The sequence below is a fragment of the Carettochelys insculpta genome, chromosome 2 (genome assembly GCF_033958435.1).
Source record: "Carettochelys insculpta isolate YL-2023 chromosome 2, ASM3395843v1, whole genome shotgun sequence".
Classification (NCBI taxonomy): Eukaryota; Metazoa; Chordata; order Testudines; family Carettochelyidae; genus Carettochelys; species Carettochelys insculpta.
In genome coordinates, this window is record NC_134138.1 from 245,695,092 (window position 1) to 245,717,641 (window position 22,550).

Genomic DNA, 22,550 nt, shown 5'->3' on the forward strand with positions numbered 1-22,550 from the left:
AACTGCAATACCCACCTGAGGAAGTGAAAAAACAGATCAACAGAGCCAGACGTGTGCCACGAAGCCTCTTACTACAGGACAAGCCCAAGAGAGGAACCAACAGAACACCACTAGCCATCACCTACAGTCCTCAGCTAAAACCTCTACAGCGCATCATCAGGGATTTACAACCCATCCTGGACAATGATCCCCCACTTTCACAGGCCTTGGGAGGCAGACCAGTCCTTGCCCACAGACAACCTGCCAACCTGAAGCAAATCCTAACCAGCAACTATACACCAGACCACAGTCACTCTAACTCAGGGACCCATCCATGCAACAAACCTCGTTGCCAGCTCTGCCCACATATCTACACCAGCAACACCATTACAGGACCTAACCAGATCAGCCACACCATCGTGGGTTCATTCAGCTGCACATCTACCAATATGATCTATGCCAGCATGTGCCAGCAATGCCCCTCTGCTATATACATTGGACAAACTGGACAGTCTCTACATAAAAGAATAAACGCACACAAATCAGATATCAGAAATGGCAATATACAAAAATCCGTATTAGAGCACTTCAATCTCCCAGGCCACACAGTAGCAGACTTAAAAGTAGCTATCCTACAGCAAAGAAATTTCAGGACCAAACTCCAAAGAGAAATTTCTGAGCTACAATTCATCTGCAAATTCAACGTCCTCAGCTCTGGCTTAAACAAAGACTGCGAATGGCTGGCTAAATACAGAAGCAGCTTCCCCTCCCTTGGTGTTCACACCTCCAGATCAACTGCTGGTAGTAAGCCTCACCCTTGCTGACTGAGCTAACCTTGTTATCCCCACCCTTGCTCTGGCTTATTTATCCCTGGCCCTGCAGATTTCCAAGACCAGCATCTGATGAAGTGAGTCTGTGCTCACGAAAGCTCATGCTCAAAACTCTTCTGTTAGTCTATAAGGACCCTTCGTTGCTGAATAGAAACAGTGATCCACGGGCAACAGAAGCTGAAGTGGCTGTACCTGCAGAGGTGCAGGTAAATAAAGTGCTGGAGGCCCACCACAGGCTAACCTTGGTGAGCCATCTCCAGTTTATTAACTGCCCCTGCACTACATTAAGTTGCAGACATCAGTCAGTGCTGTACTTCCATTATGAGTTATGCACAGTGGTTCTCCTTAAACTTTCTAATTATCATGGATAATGCTTTAGAAAATGAAAATAATTTTGCCTTGATAGTCAAGGTATTTCTGGCAAAAAATACAGAGGGGTACAAGGAACACTGCAGCCACTGGTGTGTCTACATCTGTGCAGTAAACTTGGTAAACTATTTATGGATAACCACTGAAAAACACTAAAAATGGGCAAAATCCTGCCTTCCACTATACAGGCAAATCCCACCTTCTGTGTTTAAGACCAAGTGGCAAGTCTCCCACAAAAGTCCAAAGGTGTTACTGTGGAAAAGTTAAAGCTTACCACAGCAGGGAGAGGCCCTTGGCTACTGAACTCCCTATTGTTCTTTAATCCCAAACAGTACCTGTTGCAGGCCTGTAAGAATTTTGCTCTGAGACTCCAACAGCCTTAATGCATACCAGCTTCTGCTGTAAAATGCAGAGTGATGGATGGTCTCTCAGTGATAGCCAGACAAGTTTCTAGAGCATAAGGTGCTTGAAAAATTAATTGGCAAGTCCTGGCATCTTATCTGGCATCAGGGACCCATTGTAGTATGCTAAGAACTTGGCTAATAGGCTTTTATGTTAATCTGTCAGACTCAGAAGGTGAGCTACTGAGTGTGGAACTGGTTGAAACTGCACCCACACCCAGTCAATCAGTCCCTTCTAAATTGCATTGCAGTGGTGTAGCCCAGTGCCCTGCCAGGTCTGATGGGTCAGCAGCACCTTATAACTAATGGTGCTGAAGGCTTCCGTCAGGTCTGAAAGAATTAACTTGGATATTTGTCCTCTACATCAATAAACAGAACCCTCTCTATTCTGAGATGCGTAGAATTTGCTGCGTAAACTGAATCTGGCTGCCTGTAACAATAGCTGTGAGAGCCATGAACTGCCCCATTCACCCATCTGAGCGGTGAAATTTCAGGTATAAAATTATGTTAGTTTAAACATCCTAGGTTTTAGTTGTGACCACCTGGAATTTCATCAGCTCTTCTCTAAGCAAAATAACAAGTATTTTAATTATTTTTTAGTGATCCAGTTTAGATGTATCCACTTTAAAGGTCTGTAATTTTTCCTGTTTGAGCAGTGAATGAAATACGCATCCTAACTTCATGTGATACACTAGTAGAAATAATATATAACCATAGATTTTCCTGTGTCTTATTTCCTGATGAAACAGACCAGTTACAGAGTTACAGCTAGTCTGAGTAAATAGCAGCTATGGAAGGATTAGCAAAATGAAGAATTAAGGAACTAAACCCAACACTGTTTTTATATTTGCTGAAAAACACTGCCAAACAGCTGAATAACCTTGAACAAAGTTATGCATTTAGACATTTAGGGGTAAGTTACAGCTAAATAACCACACATAACACTGAGAGACAGGACTAGTGGCTATAAACAAATTTTATGGGACCACGTGAAACTTGGCTACAACCTTGATAAAAGATTGTCTGGCTAACTAAAATCATGCCGTCTTATGGATGTTGCTGGATGAGAGAGTGCTAAATTAGAGAGGTTCAACCTGTGGAAAGAAACTTCTATTAAATGTATACTTTTCTTTTTATTTCATGCCACAGATTGTGTCTGTTTATTCAGTGATTTTTGTGAAGACAGCTAAGAACATTAAGAGCCTCCTCCTTAAATGTACAGGATAGGTATTGTCAGAAGAGAGTAGCTAATGGAAATAATGCTAGGGCTTCAGGCTAGAAATACCAGAAGATGATGGCAGTGACCTCAGACTGGTTCTAAAAGAATGTGTTGTAAAGCTGGAAAGGCTTGTGTTGAGTGTGGGGATAGTAACAAATGCATACTAAGGAGTTTTTTCTCCATTACAAGAAATGTGGCTGTAGCACATTTACGTGCAAGTCTGCAGAATCCACTGATAAGGACACCAATATGTGTTATCTCTATTTGACTGATACTTGTCTAAGAAAAACATTATGGGCTCTGGCCTCTGTTGCACCTTTAAATACTGTTCTGCATAAGTCTCAGATAACATTAATGGCAAAATCTGATCTGTTTGTTGTGGGCAGTAGTATGGAATCTTAGAAGCCAAGGCCTGGAAGGGACCTCAGGAGGTCACTGAGTCCAGCCCCCTGCCTAAAGCAGGATCAGTCCCAACTAAATCACCCCAGTCAGGACTTTGTCAGGCCAGTACGGAAAAACCTCTGGGGGGGTGGAGATTCCACCACCTGTCTAGGTAACGCATTCCTGTGCTTCCCCACCCTCCTGTGAAATAGTTTTTCCTAATATCCAACCTAAACCTCCCCCTCTGTAACTTAAGACTATTGCTCCTTATTCTGCCATCCGTCACTACTGAGAACAGCCTCTCTCCGTACTCTTTAGAGCCCCACTTCAGGAAGTTGAAGGCTGCTATCACTTCCCTCTTCACTCTTCACTTCTGCAAATTAAATAAGCCCAAATCCCTCAGCCTCGCCTCATAGGTTGTGTGCTGCAGTCCCCTAATCATTATGGTTTCTCTCCACTGGACCCTCTCCAATGAAAACCCTCATCCTTTCTATACTGGGGGCCCCAGAACTGGACACAATAACTTTGTCTACACCAGCACGCCATTTTCGAAAGGGGAATGCTAATGAGAGACATCAGGATATGCTAATGAGGGGCTGCAATGAATATGCAGCACCTCATTAGCATAATAGTGGTCGCAGCACTTCAAAAGTGCTGCTTTCGATCGCGTGTGGCTCATCTTCACGGGGTGCTTTTGAAAGGACCCCACAAATGTTGAAATCCCCTTATTCCTACAACCAAATAGGAATAAGGGGATTTTGACCTCTGCAGGGGTCCTTTCAAAAGCACCCCGTGTAGACGAGCCATATGTGATCAACAGTGGCACTTTCGAAGTGTCACGGCCGCTATTATTTGAATGAGGTGCTGCATATTCATTACAGTGCCTCATTAGCATATCCTTATGTGTCTCATTAGCATCCCCCTTTCAAAAGGGGGGTGCTAGTGTAAACATAGCCAGTACTCCAGATGTGCCCTCACCAGTGCTGAATAAAGGGAAATAATAACTTCTCTAGATCTGCTGGAAATGCTCCTCCTAATGCATCCCAATATGCCATTAGCCTTCTTGGCTACAAGGGCACATTGTTGATGCATATCCAGACTCTCATCCACTGTCATCCCCAGGTCCTTTTCTGCTGCACTGCTGCTTAGACATTCGGTCCACACGTCTGACAGTGATTTGGGAGTCTTCCGTCCCAAGTGCAGGACTCCAATATTCCAGTATTCACTTTGTGCCAGATTCAGAAACCCTTATTCATATTATAGTTCTCAAGGATGTCAATGAGACAACTTGTGGAATAAGCTGTTGCTCAGCACCAATAAGGTTGTCAGCATGGAGCATTAGGAGTTGTCCTGATTGCATAGTGATTTAATGAGATACACAGAGATGTGATTTTTGTGGAAACTGGAATTCCTGAATTCTAGTTCCAGTTTTAGCCATAGCTCCCGCTATTGCAGTGGTTAACTCTTCTGCATCAATTTCTCTTTCTGTATAATGGGGATAATAGTACTTGTCAACTTTAAATGAGTATTGTGAGGATTGCCTAACGTTTGTAAAATGTTTTAAAATTAATATTACTATATAAGTGGCAAGTGGAATGTGGCAAAGAGTCAATAGGAGCTAATGGAAAAATTCAAACCTGAAATTGAATCACCTCAGCATTCCTTTGTTAGAAACAGAGACAGAGAAAAGAAGGGGATCTCTCCAAAAATGGAGGGGAGGAAATTAGCACTTCCAGAACAGATCCCCAGGCTCATCAGAATGTGTGAGTAGAGGAAAATTTGGGTAGTTACATAAGGTTTATTACTTTTATTGTTTGGGGATTTGGAAATTAAGTACGAGCTGGTGATTGTTCCTTTTGTTCTTTCCTCTAACTGAGAATATGACCCAGGGCAAAAATCCCTGTGTTTACTTCAATTCATGGCTATTTTTAACACCAAGCCATTGGGGATTTTGCCCTCAGGGAAGAGATTCCAAGTGATTTCTTTCCGGGAAAGGGAATTTTGTTCACTTGGTGGTGGCAGCTATTGACCGATTTCAGGGAAAACTGCAATCAGGACTCTTTCCATCTTTGGGAACTGTACAGACAGGGTCTCGCAGTGTTTTATTGGCTAGACCAGGGGTTGGCAAGCTGCAGCTCTTCAAGGAGCCACTTGTGGTGCCAAGTGCTGCTGCCACTGACTCCTCTTGCGGCTCCAGAGGCTTCTGCCACTTAAACAAAAATACTAAATTCAGTTGCACACTGTTAAACCAACTGAATTTAGTTTTTTTTGTTTAAGCTGCAGTGGACGCTGGAACTGCTGAGCAGTCAGCTGCAGCAGGGAGGCCTGGAGAAGAAAGACTTGGTAGAACAGGGAGCCCTGGAAGAGAAAGCTGGCAGGGCGAGAAGCTGCCCATGCTGCCTGCAGGGCAAACACTAAGCCTGCAGGAGAGCTGGGAGGCCCCTACCAGAGCTGCACAGCCCTGCTGAGAAGGAGGGGGCAGGGGAAAGAGTGGGGGGTGGGGATGGCAGGAGCCATGGAGGATCAGCAGCAGTGCATGGAGTTCTTCAGCTGGCAGGTTAATTCTGGGGATCATGGGGCAGGTTTGGGGCTGAGGGGGATTAAACCTGGGAATGCGGGGGCAGTTTGAGGCTGAGAGAGCTTAAACTTGGGTGTAGGTGTGTCGTTTGAGGCTGAGAGGGTTTAAACCTCTGGGCGGAGCAGTTTGGGGCTCAGAGGGGTTAAGCCTTGGGATGGGTGGTGGATTTGTGGGATGGGGGAGTAAAGCTTAGGGATAGGGCGTGGCTTTGGGGGCCTGAGCTGGGTAAAGCCCGGGGATGGTGGCAACTTAACTTTCTAACTCACACAAATCATTGTGTGTCCGCTGTTCTTAAAATAGGTGTGACAAAAATTATGAGTTGATGTTATTTATTAAGGACTGTCTCATATTCACATGCACTGCAGTTCTTGAAGGACTGATTTTTGTAATAGAATTTGAAAAAAATGGCGCTTGTCGTTATTTTGGTTGTAGACCCCTGGACTAGATAGGTGGTCCCTGTTACCTGCACTCGAAGTGCCAAGATGGGGAATCAGCCATGACAGTGTGGCTGTTGGTATGCTGCTAATCAGCTGGGTGGCACCTGAATCTGTCCTGGAGCAACCTCTCCCAAGCACTCCGCTTACAGTGAACGCTGCTAGGATTTTTTTGCTAGTATAAGCTAGGTGTATACCAGGATGGTTTGCCAATATTGTCTGTCTATAAACGTAGACAAGATCTAAGGCTGAAAGTGTTGTATGTGTGCCTAGAATTAACAGCAGTAACATTTGTTGACCTGAGTTACTAATTTCAGATGTGCTACATGCTATGGGCTTCATTACATAGATGTTATCTGTCCTCCTAAAGTTAAGTCTGTTACATGTTTTGTTTGTTTTTCTGGTTTGTTTCTGTAAAATCTTAGCACAGTCTTAATCTTTATGGTGATTCTGTTGTGACAGAGGAGCAAGTGCAGAAGGAGCACTGAGATGCATGAAAACATTAGAATTAATTTCTTCCAGCTCCCTTTCCATTGGTATTGCTGACAGCTATGCTGTTGTCCTAATGAGAGCTGCACAAGACTTAAACACTATTTCCTTTTGCTTTAATTTTAAGGTGAGCAATTTATTAGTTGACAATAAGAATTGGTTCTAGGGGTGCAGCTGCTTCCCTCTAGCTGGGCATTAGGGTGTTGCCAGTTGTTCTAGTTTCAGGCTGAGGAGATGTGTTTTTGTAACAATAGTGCAGATGATTTAAAATAATGGCTTTGAAAGTACCTTTATTTTCTATTATGCTAAAATAGGATTTTTTGTAATGAACAGCTATTTTTGCCATATGGGAAATTCCCTAATGTACTGCTACATTATGACAGGGATCAGGCAGCTCAGTGAAAAAGGAAGTATTTTTAAAAGTATGTGATATAAGGGAGAATAGGAAAAGGAGAATTTACCATGATGCTTTTGAAAATGTTCTTTCCCATGCTAATAAGTTTATGGACCAAAGGTCTCAGCTATTTGTATATGAAACATCTACATTGTTAGGGAACAATCGTTCTAGATTAGATGGAAGTTTATCTGGAAAATCTATAGTAAAACAGCTTTTAGTGAGTTTCTTTTGTAAAGTTTGAGGGAGTATGAAGAAGGGTTCAGTTAAGGCTATTTGGGAATGTTGCAAACTTTTAAATGCCTAGAGGTTTTTTTATTATTTTTTGGGTTTTTTTAAATGTAAAGTTTCTTGGTATTCATACATTCTTGGTAGTAAACTTAGTCTAAAATTAACAAAAATTTTGACTGCTTACTATGTATTTTAACAAATATGGCATCAATACATCACTTTTAAGTATCCTTTTTAAAATGAAAAATATTTTGAACAATGCCTTCGAAGAAAAATTCTTGTACATTCTGAAAGAAATCACTTGCAAGAACTTTTTTGTGCTTCAGAAAAGTAAATACAGGTGTACATATATAGATATAGTCATTAAATCTTGGTGAATTACGGCTTATTTTCTTTAAATATATCTATTAAATGAGTTCTCAAACATGTTTAACAAAAATCATAATTTCAATTTATAATAAAGAAAATTTGCGTAATCGTTTTTTTAGGTGCAGGTCAAAAATAAACTTATGGAAAAAATCTTCTAAATCTTTGGAGTAAATCTGGCAATTTTTAGGTCAATCCAATTCTGGCTTCCAAAATCAACCATTAAAAATAGTTTATAATGGAACATGAGTGCAACCTTAATGACAGAGGATCTTATTGATCCAAGCAGCTAGTCCATTAAAGGACCCTGGAGATATTTCAGCTAGAATTGAAACTGAGGGTGGAGTCTGGTATTTTCTTGGATGCAAGGCATGTAAAAAGCCCTGCTTCTCCAAATACAGGAGGAACCAGAGGCAAAAGGAGTCATTTCCTAGTTTACTGGCCCAGTCTTCTCTCAGCAAGTACCCAGAGCATTTTTCTATGTTTTTTCCCCAGAATCATGATGTAGCTTTCTTGCAGCCTTTGAGTTTCTCTGTTTCTTGTCTGGCGCCTTCCACTAAACTTTTCCCTCCCATGCCAGTGATACTGAAAGAGTTTGTATATGGGGGCGGGCAGGAATGTTGAGAGCCCCTAAAACACCCTGTAGACCTTGTTTATGGTGGAAACCACCTCAAGCCAGGGGATCCTGCAGCACCCGCCTCCATTCACTCTCCTACTTCCAGCGCCTGTGCCACATGCTTGTCTGGTTGGAACAATGCCCAATGGAACCATCCACCCAGGTGTGCTAGTTTGTGGGAAGACTAGAATAAGTCCAAGCTTTGGGTATTGCCCCTTACCTGTGTCTTACCTCTATCTTAAATGAAAGGCATGTTCCTAGTACATTTGAAGTAAGGCTGTAATTCAACCCAATGTTTAATCCAGCTCATAAACATATCACCCACCTATAATACTATAGAAATGGTACTGATAGTGCCATTTTAAAAGTAGCCTAATATTAAATAATAGTTAGCTGGTGTTGAGCAGTCTGATTAGTATGCATAAAAATTAGCATGTTCTGACTTCTGTTGCCTGAGGTACAATTATCTGCTGATTATGGGAAGACCTGCCAAAATGTGCATTTATTCATTTATAGCAATTCTGGACAACATAGTGAGAAAAATACTAAAAGCTGAGGATAAAGAACATTTGTCTGAGAATTAATGTCTTCTGTACTTTTCAGTAAATTGCTTCATGCCCCAGGACTTTAGCACAAAGTTTTAGTGACTGGTTGTAGCTCATTAATCTCTATAATAAAAAACCTTCCATTATTGGTGATATTACAAATTTTGACTTTAAACCAATAATCACTATCTTAAGTTTTTTTGTAATTTGTTCTGTGGCCCCTGCATGAGCATCAGGAGGGGTAATATTTGGGCATTTCTGTTTCCTTACTAAATAGCAGGTGACTTAAAAGGAGAAAATGAGCCACTGGTATTGTGATATATATCCTCTGAAACTAAGTAAGAACAACAGTCATAACCTCTTGAGCAGATCTGACGTTCTCTTTGCCCAACCATGACATTGCAGTTTATAGCGAGCCCACAGAGCTTCAACCATTCATACAGTATTCAGATGTCATGCTCAGCCAAGTTTCTAGCTCATAGAAATGAGATTTTTAGAGGTTTTTTTTTCTGTTTTTGCCAACTTTGTCCACCCTCTTTTCCCACGAGCCCATCAGGAGCTTGCTAAATGGAGGGTCTTCTATTCAGTAACCTTTTACATGTCAGTTCTTTGTTACATGAGAACCACAGAACACTTCTGAGCTTCTGTAATTTGATGTCTAGCTTTTTTAATGAGTCTTTGACCAGAACTGAGCGCAACGTAAACATGAAAGATGCTGCTTATTAATTTCAAAGGGTAAGATTTTTGTAGAATTTTAAATATTGAAATATGGGTGAGGTAACATATGCAAACAAAAAAGCATAATAAAAATCTTCCCAGATTGTAAAGAAAGCAATTTTATGTTCCAGAAGTTGCAGGGCCCTAAACATAGAGGCTACGTCTACATTAGCACACTACGTTGAAGTAGCCTGTTTTGAAGTAAGGACATCGAAATAGGCTACTTTGACGTGTATTGTCTACATGTCCTCCAGGGCTGGTGCCATCAATGTTCAACATCGAAAGGAGCCACCCTGGAAGGAAGTGCGGAGCGTCCCCACACACAAGTGCTCCCCGTTGAAATAAGGGGCCAGCAAAGCCCCAAGCCACTCCCTTAAAGGGCCCCTCCCAGACACACTCAGCCTGCACAGCTCGAGATCCACAGAGCTGACAACTGGTTGCAGACCCTGTGCACGCAGCGTGGACCCCCAGCTGCAGCAGCAGCAGCAGCCAGAAGCCCTGGGCTAAGGGTTGCTGCATGCGGTGACCATAGAGCCCCTCAGGGACTGGACCGAGTGTCTCTCAACCCCTCAGCTGATGGCTGCCATGGAGGACCCCGCTATTTCGAAGTAGCAGGACGTGGATCATTTACACACTCCCTACTTTGACGTTAAACATCGAAGTAGGGCGCTATTCCCATCTTCGGATGGGAATAGCGATTTTGACATCTTGCCACCTAACGTCGATTTCAACATTGAAATAGCTCACAGCATGTGTAGACACGACGCCTACTATTTCAACATTGTGCTAGCTACTTCGAAGTAGCCGGCTAGTGTAGACGCAACCAGAATGATAGAACAGTAGAACTGGAAGGGACCTTGAGAGGTTCTCAAGTCCAGTCTCCTGCACTCACAGCAGGACAGAGTACCAAATAGATCATCCCTGACAGATGTTTATCTAACCTGCCCTTAAATATCTCCAATGATGGACATTCCACAACCTCCCTAGGCAATTTATTCCAGTGCTTAACCACCCTGACAGTTAGGAATTTTTTTCTAATATCCAACCTAAACCTTCCCTGCTGTGATTAAAGACCATTGCCTCTTGTGCTATCCTCATCAGTTAAGGAGAATAAATTTTGTTCATTTTTGTTGTTCTTCTCTAGTTTCTCCACATCCTTTCCTGAAATGTGGTACTCAGAACTGGAACAATACTCCAGTAAAGACCCAATCAGCGAAGAGTAGAATGGAAGACTTACTTAACGTGTCTTGCTTATGACACCCCTGTTAATTCATTCCAGAATGGTGTTTGCTTTTTTGCAACAGTGTCACACCTTTGATACATATTTAGCTTGTGATCCACTATGATCCCTCGATCACTTTCTGCAGTACTTCTTTCTAAACAGTCACTTCCTGTTTTGATTTTGAATTACAATCCCATCTTCCAAAGCACTTGCAACCCCTCCCAACTTGGCATCATCCACAAACTTTATCCTTCTGGAACCCAATTTGTTATGCCCTTCCAGCATGACTATGAATAATTGATAACTACTCTCTAGGAACAATTATCCAACCAGTTATGTATGCATGTTATCGTAGCCCCATCTATATTGTATTTCTTTAATTTATTGATAAGAAGTTTATTGATGACATCATGTTAGCCTCATATGTCCCGCCACTTGACATGTGCTTCCTATTCCTGTGGGTTCAGGTGCATGCTCCTGCCAGATAGAGTAGGCGCAGCCACAGACTATCAGATAAATTCAAATGTAAGACAATTAGCTCGATATTAACTTGTGACTGTCATCACTTTAAATACCGTTAGCTCAATTTTGGGACTGCTAATATCGAGATTACAATATTGCCATTACCTGATGAGTATAGCTTCAAGCTCCAATTCAAAAGTTCGAATAAAGGCCAGTGTGGAAGTGCCATGTCTTAAAATCAAATTCATTAGCCTAGAGTTGTCCCGTATGTAACCTGCAGTGCCCCTCAGTGTTCTGCTCTGGCCGCTGCTCTCCGGGTGCACTGGAATTAGGAAATAGGAAGACTGTGAATTTCAAAGCGAGAGCAGCAAGTCTATGGCTGTGGGCTCATGCTTGTATGAGAACCTGAGAAATGTCTTCCTTTCTTTTCAATTAGCACTGTGAACACATCTGCCCATTACAAATACAAATTACAAAATACAGACATGCTTCTGTCTCTGCGCTTGTTACTTTTTTCTCCGCGGCCTGGCGCCAGCTGCTGCCCCCCCAGACCACATGTTGTGCTTGCATAAAATGCCAAGAAACTTCTTCTCGGCAGTTTACATTTGCGTGTGAACCTCCTTCCCTCCCCCACAGGCACCACACAGTCGGGGTCTTTCACATGCTCAGGCACATCACGTGGAAGCCTCCAACCCAATATAAAGACATGCCTGCTGTTCGGGCTGACCATGCTGCCAGGCAGCACAATGTTCCCACTTGCTCGTGTTTAGGGCTCCAAGGGTGGGAAAGAATTTCAGGGGCTTGAAGCAGCTGGGGGAAATCTCCGCCAGTGATTAAAGCTATTCGGGGGTTTGCTGCCTCTGGGGAGAAATCTCCCCTGGCAGTTCAGATATCTGGAGGGACTGATTTAACTGGTGCCCTCACTGAACCCCCCCATACCCTTAGCCAGGGACCAGTGTGCTTGCGTCTCCCCCAGCTGCTAAGTTAGTCTGGTGGACTACTTCAGCTGCTTCAACATTCCAAGTGGCTCTGCAACTGCAGACCACAGCACCGCCCCCCACCACACCCCACCAAAAATATGTTTGGGAGTTTGCGGTCCATTGCAGACATCAGCTGGTTTGATATTTTGGTTATAAATTTTTTTGCTAGCATTTCCTATCTGCCCTCATGCTTTGACCACCTCAGAAATACAGTGGGGCGGGGGGGGTGGGTCATGGAGATTCCTGTTTGTGTTATAAGTTCAGTGTATGATATTTCACTGCCATCACCTGTGTTTGCAATGTCTGTGTAGTGAAGAGGAACGTCAAAAATCTTTTTTCCGAGACTTTTCTATCCTCTTTCTTCTAACTTTGAGAATCCAGTCCAAGTCTCTGCAATATTTTCAGAAATCGGATGCAGTCATGGGAGGGGGACGCTCAGTGGATGGCCGGTTGAGAACACAGCCGTTACACAGAAGCCTTATAGTGCATGGGAGGGGGGCGCTCAGTGGATGGCCGGTTGAGAACACAGCCGTTGCACAGAAGCCTTATAGTGCACTGGACCGCCAAAGACTCTCCCCTCAGAAATTCCCTTTTTTGAAAAACTTTTCTATCTTCTTTTTCTTCAAGCTTTTCAGGGATATCGCTCCCGTCACTCACGTTGGCAGTGTCTGCATAATGAAGAGGGAAGTCAAAAATCTTATTCCCTACACTTTTTATCCTCTTTCTTCTAACTTTGAGAATACAGTCTGGGTCCCTGTACTGTTTTCAAGGATTGTATGTAATCATAGGACGGGAGACACTCTGTGGATGGCCAGTTGAGAACAGAACAGCCTGTGCACAGAAGCCTTATTGTGCACCGGAAAGCTAAAGACTCTCCCTTCAGCAACCCTCTTTCAAAAACTTTCCTGTCTTCTCCTTCTTCAAGCTTTGCAGGGTCCCTGTGTTATTTTCAGGGATTGCATGCAATCATGGAAGGAGGGGCACTCAGTGGATGGCCAGTTGAGAATTCAGGTACAGAAGAAAGACATTTCCATAAACTTCTTTCCCATCTCTGTGGATGCCCTACTTTCCCTTCCTTCCAATGGGAAAAATGGATGTTTGCTTACCATGGAAGGGGAATGAGGAAAATGCAAACACCAGCAAAAATACCCAGAATGCTACGGGGATAAGGGAACAGTGGGATAGGTTCCCACAATGCACTACTGCAACAGTCAATGTTTGCCAGTTGAGTATGGCAGCAATAAGTCGACTTTGTGAGGAGCACATGAAGAGGTGAGGATGGTCATGTGTGAACTTCTAAATTCCAGAATTCCAAAATCAATATTAATAAATTCAAATTTATCTCATAGTGTAGATGCAGCCTATGTCTTTCTTCCTGATTTCCTCCCCTGGGGAAAATCACTGCCCAGATTCAAGGCTTTTCATGCCCTTTTATGTCACTCTAGTACAAGAGAGATGGTGTGGGAGTGACAATCTCACCTGTAGTGAGTAAGGACCAATGGGAGAAAATATGAGAAATTGCAAGTAGAGGATGGCATCTGTCTATAAAATAAATATAATAGTTGCTTACCTGAGGGGAATATTGTTGGACATAATTAATTAGTCAGTTTCTTTTGAGATCCTTTGATGAAAGGCAGTGCAGCATGTAAGTGCAAAATACTGACATTCACTCAAAGAAAAAAGTCAGGTCAGCATGCCTGGTAGCGAGAGATGTAAGAAGCTCAATCTGTTTAGTTCATCAAGGAGAGATTTAAGAGGTGTCCTGGATATGATCCCCTATGACATAAGTAAGGAAAAAGATTTCTGATAGTGGATGGTTCATTAATCTAGCAGAAAAAAATGTAACAAAATCTACTAGTTGGAAACTAAAGCAAGACAAACGAAGACTAGAAATAAAGTGCAGTGTTAACCGTGAGGATAGATAATTGTTGGAACAATTTACCATGGATAGTAGTTCTCTGTAATTTGAAGTGTTTAACAAGACTAAATACCCTTCCAAAAGAAGTATTCAAGGTCAACCAAAAGTTATAGGTTTAAGGCAGAAATTGCTGCATGAGGCTTCATGGTCTGTGTTAAGCACAAAGCTAAACTAGATTATCGGAAGGTTTCCTTTAGGCAGTGATATCTAGAAATCTACCTATATGAGACTCAGATTCTTCCTTTCAATCAAATTGACATCTGCTGGGAGAGCAATGCAGCAGTGCATAGATAACCTGGGAAGTTTTTGTTGAGTGTTGAAGACAATTGCCTGGTGTAAGTTCTGGAGGAACCAAGTTGGGGGTCATGGTCCTTTTGACTGCTCCTCACAAACAGTAAAGAATTGGTAGGAGAAGTAGATGCAGGTGGCAACCTGGGTATCAGTGACCACGAGATAGTTGAATTCAGAATCCTGACCCAAGAAGGAAAGAAGAGCAGCAGTCTACGGATTCTGCATTTTAAGCAAAGCAGACTTTGCCTCCTGCAGTTAACTGATGAGCAGGATCCCCTGTGAGGCTAGTATGAAGGGGAAAGGAGTCCAGAAGAGCTGGCAGTATTTTAATGAAGCCTTATTCAGGGCCTAGGAACAAATCATCCCAGTGTGCAGCAAATATGCCAGGTGATCGCCTTGGCTTACCAGAGAAATCTTCAGTGACCTTAAACACGAAAAGGTCTCTTACAAGAAGTGGAAACTTGGTCAGATGACAAAGAAACAAGTATAAAAATATTGAGCTGGTGTGCAGGGATGTAACCGGGGAGGCCAAAGCATAATTGCAGCTAGCAAGGGATGTGAAGGATAACAAGAAGGATTTCTACAGGTATATTATCATAAAGAAAAAGGCCAGAATGACCAGATCCAGAGCTACCCAAATTGTAGGAACTTTACTGAATGGGGAAAGCAAACTATTAACAGATGATGTGGGAAAAGTGGACGTACTTTGGGCTTTTTTTTTTTTTTTTTGCCTCAGTCTTCACAGAGAAAGTCAGCTCCCAGACTGCAGCACTTGCCAGCACAGTGTAGGGAGGAAATGAACAGCCCTCCATGGGGAAATAACAGATTAGGAACTATTTAGAAAAGCTGGACATGCACAAGTTCATGGGGTCAGGTCTAATGCATCTGAGGGTGCTGAGAAAATTGGCTGATGTGAATGCATCACATGATTCTCCCCGATTGCCATAAGTTTTCACATTCACATGTGTAGGGTGAAAAATTATGGCAATCAGGGGAAATCCCAGACAAGTGGAAAAAAGTAAATTTAGTGACAATCTTTATAGAAGTGATGAAGGCAAATCTGCGGAACTACAGACTGGTCAGCCTCACCTCAGACAATGGAAAAATCATGATGCAGATGAATGCGCCTTGAAATATTTGGAGGAGAGGAAGGTGATTATCAACAGTCAACATGAATCACCAAGGGCAAGTCATGTCTGACCATACTGATTGCCTTCTGTGATGACTTTCTCTTTGGATACATGGAAAACAGTAGACATAACATATTTTGATGTTAGCAAAGCTTTTTATACGGTCTTTCACAGTATTTTTGACAGCAAGTTAAAGAGTATGGCTTGGATGAATGGACTGTAAGGTGGATAGAAAGCTGGCTAGATCATCAGGCTCAGTGGGTTGTGATCAATGATTCAAAGTATAATTGTCAGCCAGTATCAAGTAAGGTACCCAGGGTTGATTCTGGGGTCAGTTTTATTCAACATCTTCATTAATGATCTGGATGATGAGATGGATTGCAACCTGATCAAGTCTGCAGATGACACTAAATGAGGGGGACAGGAGGGCTGGGTCCAGAGTGGGCTGGCATAGGGTCCAGATTGACCCAGACAAATTGGGAAATTGGGCCAAAAGAAATCTGGTGAGGTTCAGAAAGGAGAAGTGTAGAGACCTGCACTAAGGATGGAAGAATTTCATGTACAGCTATAGGCTGGGGAGCTCCTGGCTAAGCATCAGTTCTGCAGAAAAGGACCTGGTGATTACAGTAGACATGAAGCTGGCTATGACTCAGCAGTGTGCTCTTGTTGCCAAGAAGGCTAACACCATATTGGGCTGCCTTAGTAGAAGCATTACCAGCAGGTCAGTCATTAATCTCCTCTCTTTGGCAACTGGTGAGGACATCTCTGGAGCATTACATCCAGTCTTGGGTATCCCACTACAGAAATTATGTGGACAAATTATAGAGTCCAGTGGAGGGCAAAAAAAAATGCTTAGGAGGCTGGTGTGCATGGTGTATGAGGAGTGGCTGAGAGACCTGGATTTATTTAGTCTGCAGAAGAGAAGAATGAGGGAGAGGGGATTTGACAGCAGGTTTAAGCTGACTGAAGGGGGTTTCCAAAGAGGATGGGGCAAGGCCCATGTTCAGTAAGCAGAATAGCAAGGAGACATTTTTTTTCCAGTTCAGTAAAAAACTCAATAATTCAAGAGCCACAATGCATGTGAATATGAGATGGTTCTTAATAAATAATGTCAAACCATACTTTTTGCCACCCCATTTTAAGAACAGCTCGTGCACAATAATTTGTAATGTGATACATGTTTACTGCAGGACAGTCACAAACTTATTACATATTCTGTTTCCTCACCATGTGTGTGTGTTTGTACCACTGCCTTCCCGACTTTGACTCCTGAACCTTCTGTCTGTCTGGAGGATGCTAGGAAGAGTTATTCAACATTTTGAGATCCCATATCATTGTTCTTTAAATACAAGTTGTTCATTTGGGCTTTTGGACATTCATTGTTTATCAAAAATAATCGGGGCTTTTTTTTAATCTTTGCAATCATAGCATTGGGATCCACACAGAAGTCCTGAAAGAGCCACATGCAGCTCTGGAGCTGCAGGTGGCGGACCCCTGGGTTAGGCTATTCTTAGTAGTGGCGGATGTCTGAAGAAGCAGCAATGGTCTCAAATTGCAGTTGTGGAGGTCTAGGGTGGATAGTAAGTAAAATTATTCCACTAGGAGAGTGATGAAGCACTGGAATGGGTTATCTAGGAAGTGATAGAACCTCCCATTTCATAGGCTTTGAAGACCAGCCCAGAGAACGTCCTGGCTAGAATTATTTGGTTGGGATCAGTCCTGCTTTGAGCAGGGGTTTGGACTAGATGAGCTCCTGAGATGTTTTCCAGTCCTAAATCTCCATGATACTATGTTATGCCATAATGTGTTAGAAATGACTATTAAGACTACAAATCACTTCACACCGAAACAGTAAAACTTAAAGTGTTTGATATTCAGGCTAGCTGGCTTTTTAGGGATTTTGGCTGTGTTCCTACTATGAATTTCATCTACAATTTTATAAATAAATTGTTGATAAAATTAGACTTGCAGAAATGGGGAGCTTATTCATAAAAGAATGTAAGTCATACAAGGATTAATTTTTCCCTGGGCTGACAGAAAAATTCCCATGATTTAAGAATAGTTCTTCTAATGTAAACTTTTGATCTAACTGAAGAAAAGTAAAACAGATGGTTCACAACAACATGCTGCTCTGGAACAATTGTGTGGTATCAGTGCAAATACTCAATATCCATAAGACAGTAAAGCGTGTGTGAGAGAGAGAGACATCTAGCTTTGCTTAGCCTAGTAGGCTGTGGCCACACTACTCCTCCCTTTTGGAAGGGCATGTAAATTATGGCTGTTCAAAAATGCAAGTAAGGCACTTCCATGCATATGCAATGCCTCATTAGCATAATAGTGGCCACACAAATTTTGAAGCTGCTAACTTCAAAGTGCTGACCAGCAGTGTAACGGCAGGCGTTCAAAGTATGCTCCAACTTCAAAATTCCCTTACTTCCAATTCATTTTGGGAGTAAGGGAATTTTGAAGTTGGGCATGTATTTCAAAGCACCTGCGGCTAGAGTGCCAGTCAGCCCTTTGAAGTTGCAGCTTCAAAATTAACACAGCCACCATTATTCTAACGAGGCGCTGCATACGCATGAGAGTGCCTCGTTTGCATTTTCAAATGGCTGTAACTTAGATCCCCCTTCCAAAAGTGACAGATAGTGGGGCTACAGCCATATGGAGCTAAGTGTTTGAGGTGTGTTCTTTATGGACTTTGGAATCAAGGTTTGTTCCAGTTTTTTGTTTCTAAAATCTTCAATTATATTTTACTTTTAGGAGTTTTATATCTTCAGTATGGAGATGAAACAAAACAGTTAAGGATGCCGAATGAAATTACAAGCACAGACACTATTCGTGCCCTCTTCGTAAGTGCCTTCCCCCAGCAGCTGACTATGAAAATGCTGGAGTCTCCTAGTGTTGCCATTTACATCAAGGATGAGAGCAGAAATATATACTATGAACTCAATGATATAAGGTAGGCAAACACCGAACTATGTTTTTTTTTCCTGTGGTGCATCAATAGCGTGAAAAAGAGTTAAGCTGATAAATATCTTGCACATATCAGGTCTGACACATTGAGGCAAGTTCAGTGGTGTCTGAGTAATTTTGGGTTTTTGCAGTTTGACATGGGCTGTAAGCTATAGGTACCACATCTGTTGCACAAGCCACTTATATATCATATAACTTATATAGAAATTCATGCAAGACAGGTAAGGTTGGTTAGCTTTTAGAGTTAATATTTTATTGAGCTTTTACCAAAATACGTATATTTGAAATATTAAACATAAAATGAACATCTAGGCCAAATTCGCAAAGTGGCCTTAAAACACATCCCTATATCTGCTGGCAGAAAGACTGATGTAAGGTGGAAGAAGCATCATGGGTTTTCTGGGGCACAGTGTGGATGGAAAAGGAGTGTCCTGGATCAGACCTCTGCTATTTATGATCTACCACTGCATGCAATCTGTTGTGCCAGGGGCAGAAGTTGGAGCGTACCTGCTGTGGCTTTAGCTTCCATCTGGGCTGGGCAATTGAGTACCGGCCACTGCTTCTAGGTGCTACATTAATACATTTATTTATTTATTTATTTATGAGCTCAGCCAAAATTGCATACAAAGAATACTATAAAGTCCTGCTTTGATATATACGTGCAGGCCTTCTGTGGGGTGGAATAGCTGCTCAACTATGTTTCTTAAGCCCTGAACTTCTGACATCAATTGCAGTCTGTGCCTTTGGAGCACAACAATTAGCATGTTAATCCATAATCCCACCAAGAAGTTCCCACTGGCTTGTGTGCACAGTCTGTACAACCACATTGCTGGTCACAGACCTTATTATGGTGTGAAAAATAGTGCAGGGATATCTGGCATCCATTTATACCAGACTGTTCATGAGGTAGTACATGTTAAATATTAAAACAGACACAAAATCACAGGGGTGAAACAGAAAAGAGAGAGAGGGACAGAAGGAAAAAAATTTGGCTCTAACTCCACTCAAATAGCAAACGCAAAACAGATGTGCAAATTAAAAAAATACAAAAATGTGTACCTGTTCCCAGAAAAGTTTAAGGTGGAGTAAATTGGAGGTATGATGCGAAATATAACTCAATTCATAGATCAAATGTGTTGTATTTTACTATGTTGCTTCAAAACACTAGTTTATTTCAAGCTGTCATATTTATACAAGATAAGTATGGAGCATATTTTTAAACCGAACTTGACATTAGTTGATTAACCTCTCACAACTATCATTTTAGATGTGGAAAAGAGAGTACATTAAGTTTAGTCCAATTAAAGATTTTACCTCACCCACCTTGCCTCTGTAAATGGCGGCATAACTTGTGAACTGGAAATTGAGAGCGATTTCCTTGCATTCAAAAACACATTAACCAAAAACAATTCCACAACCATACAGAGAGCAGATTTCTGTAGTTTTGATTCACAGAATCTAAGCAGAATTTTGTCCTTACCTTATGTGTAACATCTTTACTATTGCCTCTGAATATTATTGAGCTTTAGACAGTAAATGTTGCTCCCAAATTGTTCACTCTCTAAATGTAGATCCTTTGCCCTTTTAGGTATTGATGTTATCTAAAATTTCATATTTGTAAGACATAGAAGAGTTTATGCTGCCATAAGTAAATTTAAATAAATAAATTTGCTACAAAGCAGGTGTTTTCATGTACATTCTACTTCTCAACTCCAAAGTTATTAACCATACATTTCACAAAAAGATGGGACTGATCTGTCTGTTAAACTGTGTGGTTTTTTATAATAGACTACTTGAAATCTAGGGCAGTAGTGCAAGTTCTGACTAGTTACAGATTTGTAGAAATCACTGACTGTAATATGACTTTAAAAGAGAGAAATTAGACCAGCTCAAGAATCCTTGACTTCATTTTTTTTTAAATGGTAATTCCAGGGATTAAGATCAGTCCACTAAATTTATAGGTGCATCTGTAGAAAAGGAATTCAAGCCTTGTCTGCAAAATCTTGTGAAATTGCTACTGTGAAATGAAAGGAATCAGTGTTAAAAGGACATTAATTACATTGTTGCTGATTAGAAATGAGCAAGAAATCAGTAGAACTCAGTGCAAATTTCTAATCTTTGAAATTATTGTAAGCTAGGCTTTGAGACTAACGTGAAATGTCTGTCATCTGATTGTTGTCTGTATAAATTAGTTTATAAAAAACCTCATGAATGACAAGATTGTATTTGTTAAGCTGAAAATCAGTTGGTGTTTTCTTCTAAAACTCGCATCAAAATTCTGTATGTGCTTTTATCAAAGCTGTGCTTTCTATTTTTTTTTTTAAGGAAAGCTTTATGAAAGATTGGAGGCATAAAAGTTTGTTTTTATACTTACTGATGCGTTCTTTTTATCGGTATGGGTAGTGTAACTATAAGTTACATTTTCCTCAAGAATAATTTCAAAAGAGAGCTTTTCTTTTGAGTTTTGCTCATTAGAATGGCAGAGGATTGTGTGTTTGAGGAGGGAACACAATAAAACATTTAAATATTAACTTAAACCCTAAAGTGCATTGTAAATATTGGAGCTTTGTTATCTTGCAAACTGTTTTCACTCTGTGACCCGGATCTTGAAAGAAACTCAGTGCCACCTGATGTTTGTGGCACTAAACTGAAACAATACTTCTCATGGGAAAGAGAACTGAAGTAGGTATTTTTGTAATGTATGTTTGTCTATTTTATAGCCATAGGGTTGGGATTTTTTTTTTTGGTTAGTTATAGCAATGTTGTGATGTTGGTTGTTGTCTGTTGCTTGAATCCTTAGGACAAGTCAAGGTAGTATCTAAAGTAAAACTTACTTTGTCTACTATTGTTGTTGATGTGTTTGATTCCAGGAACATCCAGGACAGATCTTTCCTTAAAGTTTACAACAAAGACCCTGCACATGCATTTAATCAGACATCCAGAACTGTGAATGGAGATTTAAGGGTAAGTGCCAGAGTTGAGTTATATTAATTTTTATTTTATCTCTTGTTTTCCATGTGAAATGTTTACACTAACATACATAGTATGGATACACACGTGTCACAAGAGGAGTTCACTGATTCATGCTACTAACTCATGTTCTGATCTATTACTTTGTCACTATTTACTCTAAGCAGTGCTTTTGTGGTGAAAAAAAGAGAGCTGGTACTGAGCTGGCTCCCTGTCCCTCACCCCCAAGCCAATTTCCGTGGCTCCTACCCAGGAGCTGATACTCAGTACAGGCAAGTACCAGCACAAAAAATACACTGACTGTAAGTAACAACTCTCTGATTCCTTATTCATTCACAGTAAAAAACTGAAATGGCAGCAGAATTTCCCCACATCTGTGAGTGGCAGGGAGCTGGAGCCTGGCTCCCAGCTCTGCACCGCTCACAGGAGACAGAAAACTGTCTAGCGCTGCTGCGCTGGTCAGTTTCCTGGCTTCGCTGAGTAATGCAAAATTGGACTTAGGTGGAGTTGCACAGGGACTGTGTAAGTCAGGGGTCTACTATATTCTGTTCCTAGTGCAACTTGCAACACCATTTTCATAAGCATTCCAGTTTAGCTCCAGGTCTCCTGATGTAGCTTCATAAATGGCGCTCTCAGAATAAATATATGCTTTTTAATTTTGAAAAGAGCATCTATTTTTGTATGTCTGTGAAAAATACCATAAATTTAGTAACCTTTGGTCAGGTGAAATCTTTGCCTTTGAATTTGCCCAGAAAGCTTCTGAGAGTTACCTTTGTTGTTTTCTCTTTTGTTTAAACATAATATAGGGGAAATAATAAAATCATATTAAGCTTTCAAGGTCAAAGATGGGATTCATTTACTAACAGGTGTGCTGCTTGGTTTTTAGTAACTTGTACATGCTGCAAAGCAGATGTTAAATATTCTGAGGAACTCCAGAAAAAATATTAACTTATAATTGTGCATCTCGTTCTTGGTTTCACAATTTCTTTTGTGTCTGTCATAGTACTTTGATTTTTTGTTTTGATTATATTTAAGCACTTTTACCATTGTAATGG

At 41.3% G+C, this 22,550-nt stretch overlaps 1 protein-coding gene across 12 annotated transcripts in view; it reads left to right on the forward strand.

Moving 5' to 3' along the window:
• Positions 1-22,550, forward strand: part of KIAA1217 (KIAA1217 ortholog) — a 508,293-nt gene that overhangs the window by 385,624 nt on the left and 100,119 nt on the right. For all 12 annotated transcript variants that reach the window (XM_074984884.1, XM_074984872.1, XM_074984878.1 and 9 more), the window contains 2 exons: positions 18,313-18,511; positions 21,396-21,489. In XM_074984884.1, coding sequence (XP_074840985.1) covers positions 18,313-18,511; positions 21,396-21,489 — 293 coding nt within the window. The remainder of the gene's footprint in view (positions 1-18,312; positions 18,512-21,395; positions 21,490-22,550) is intronic.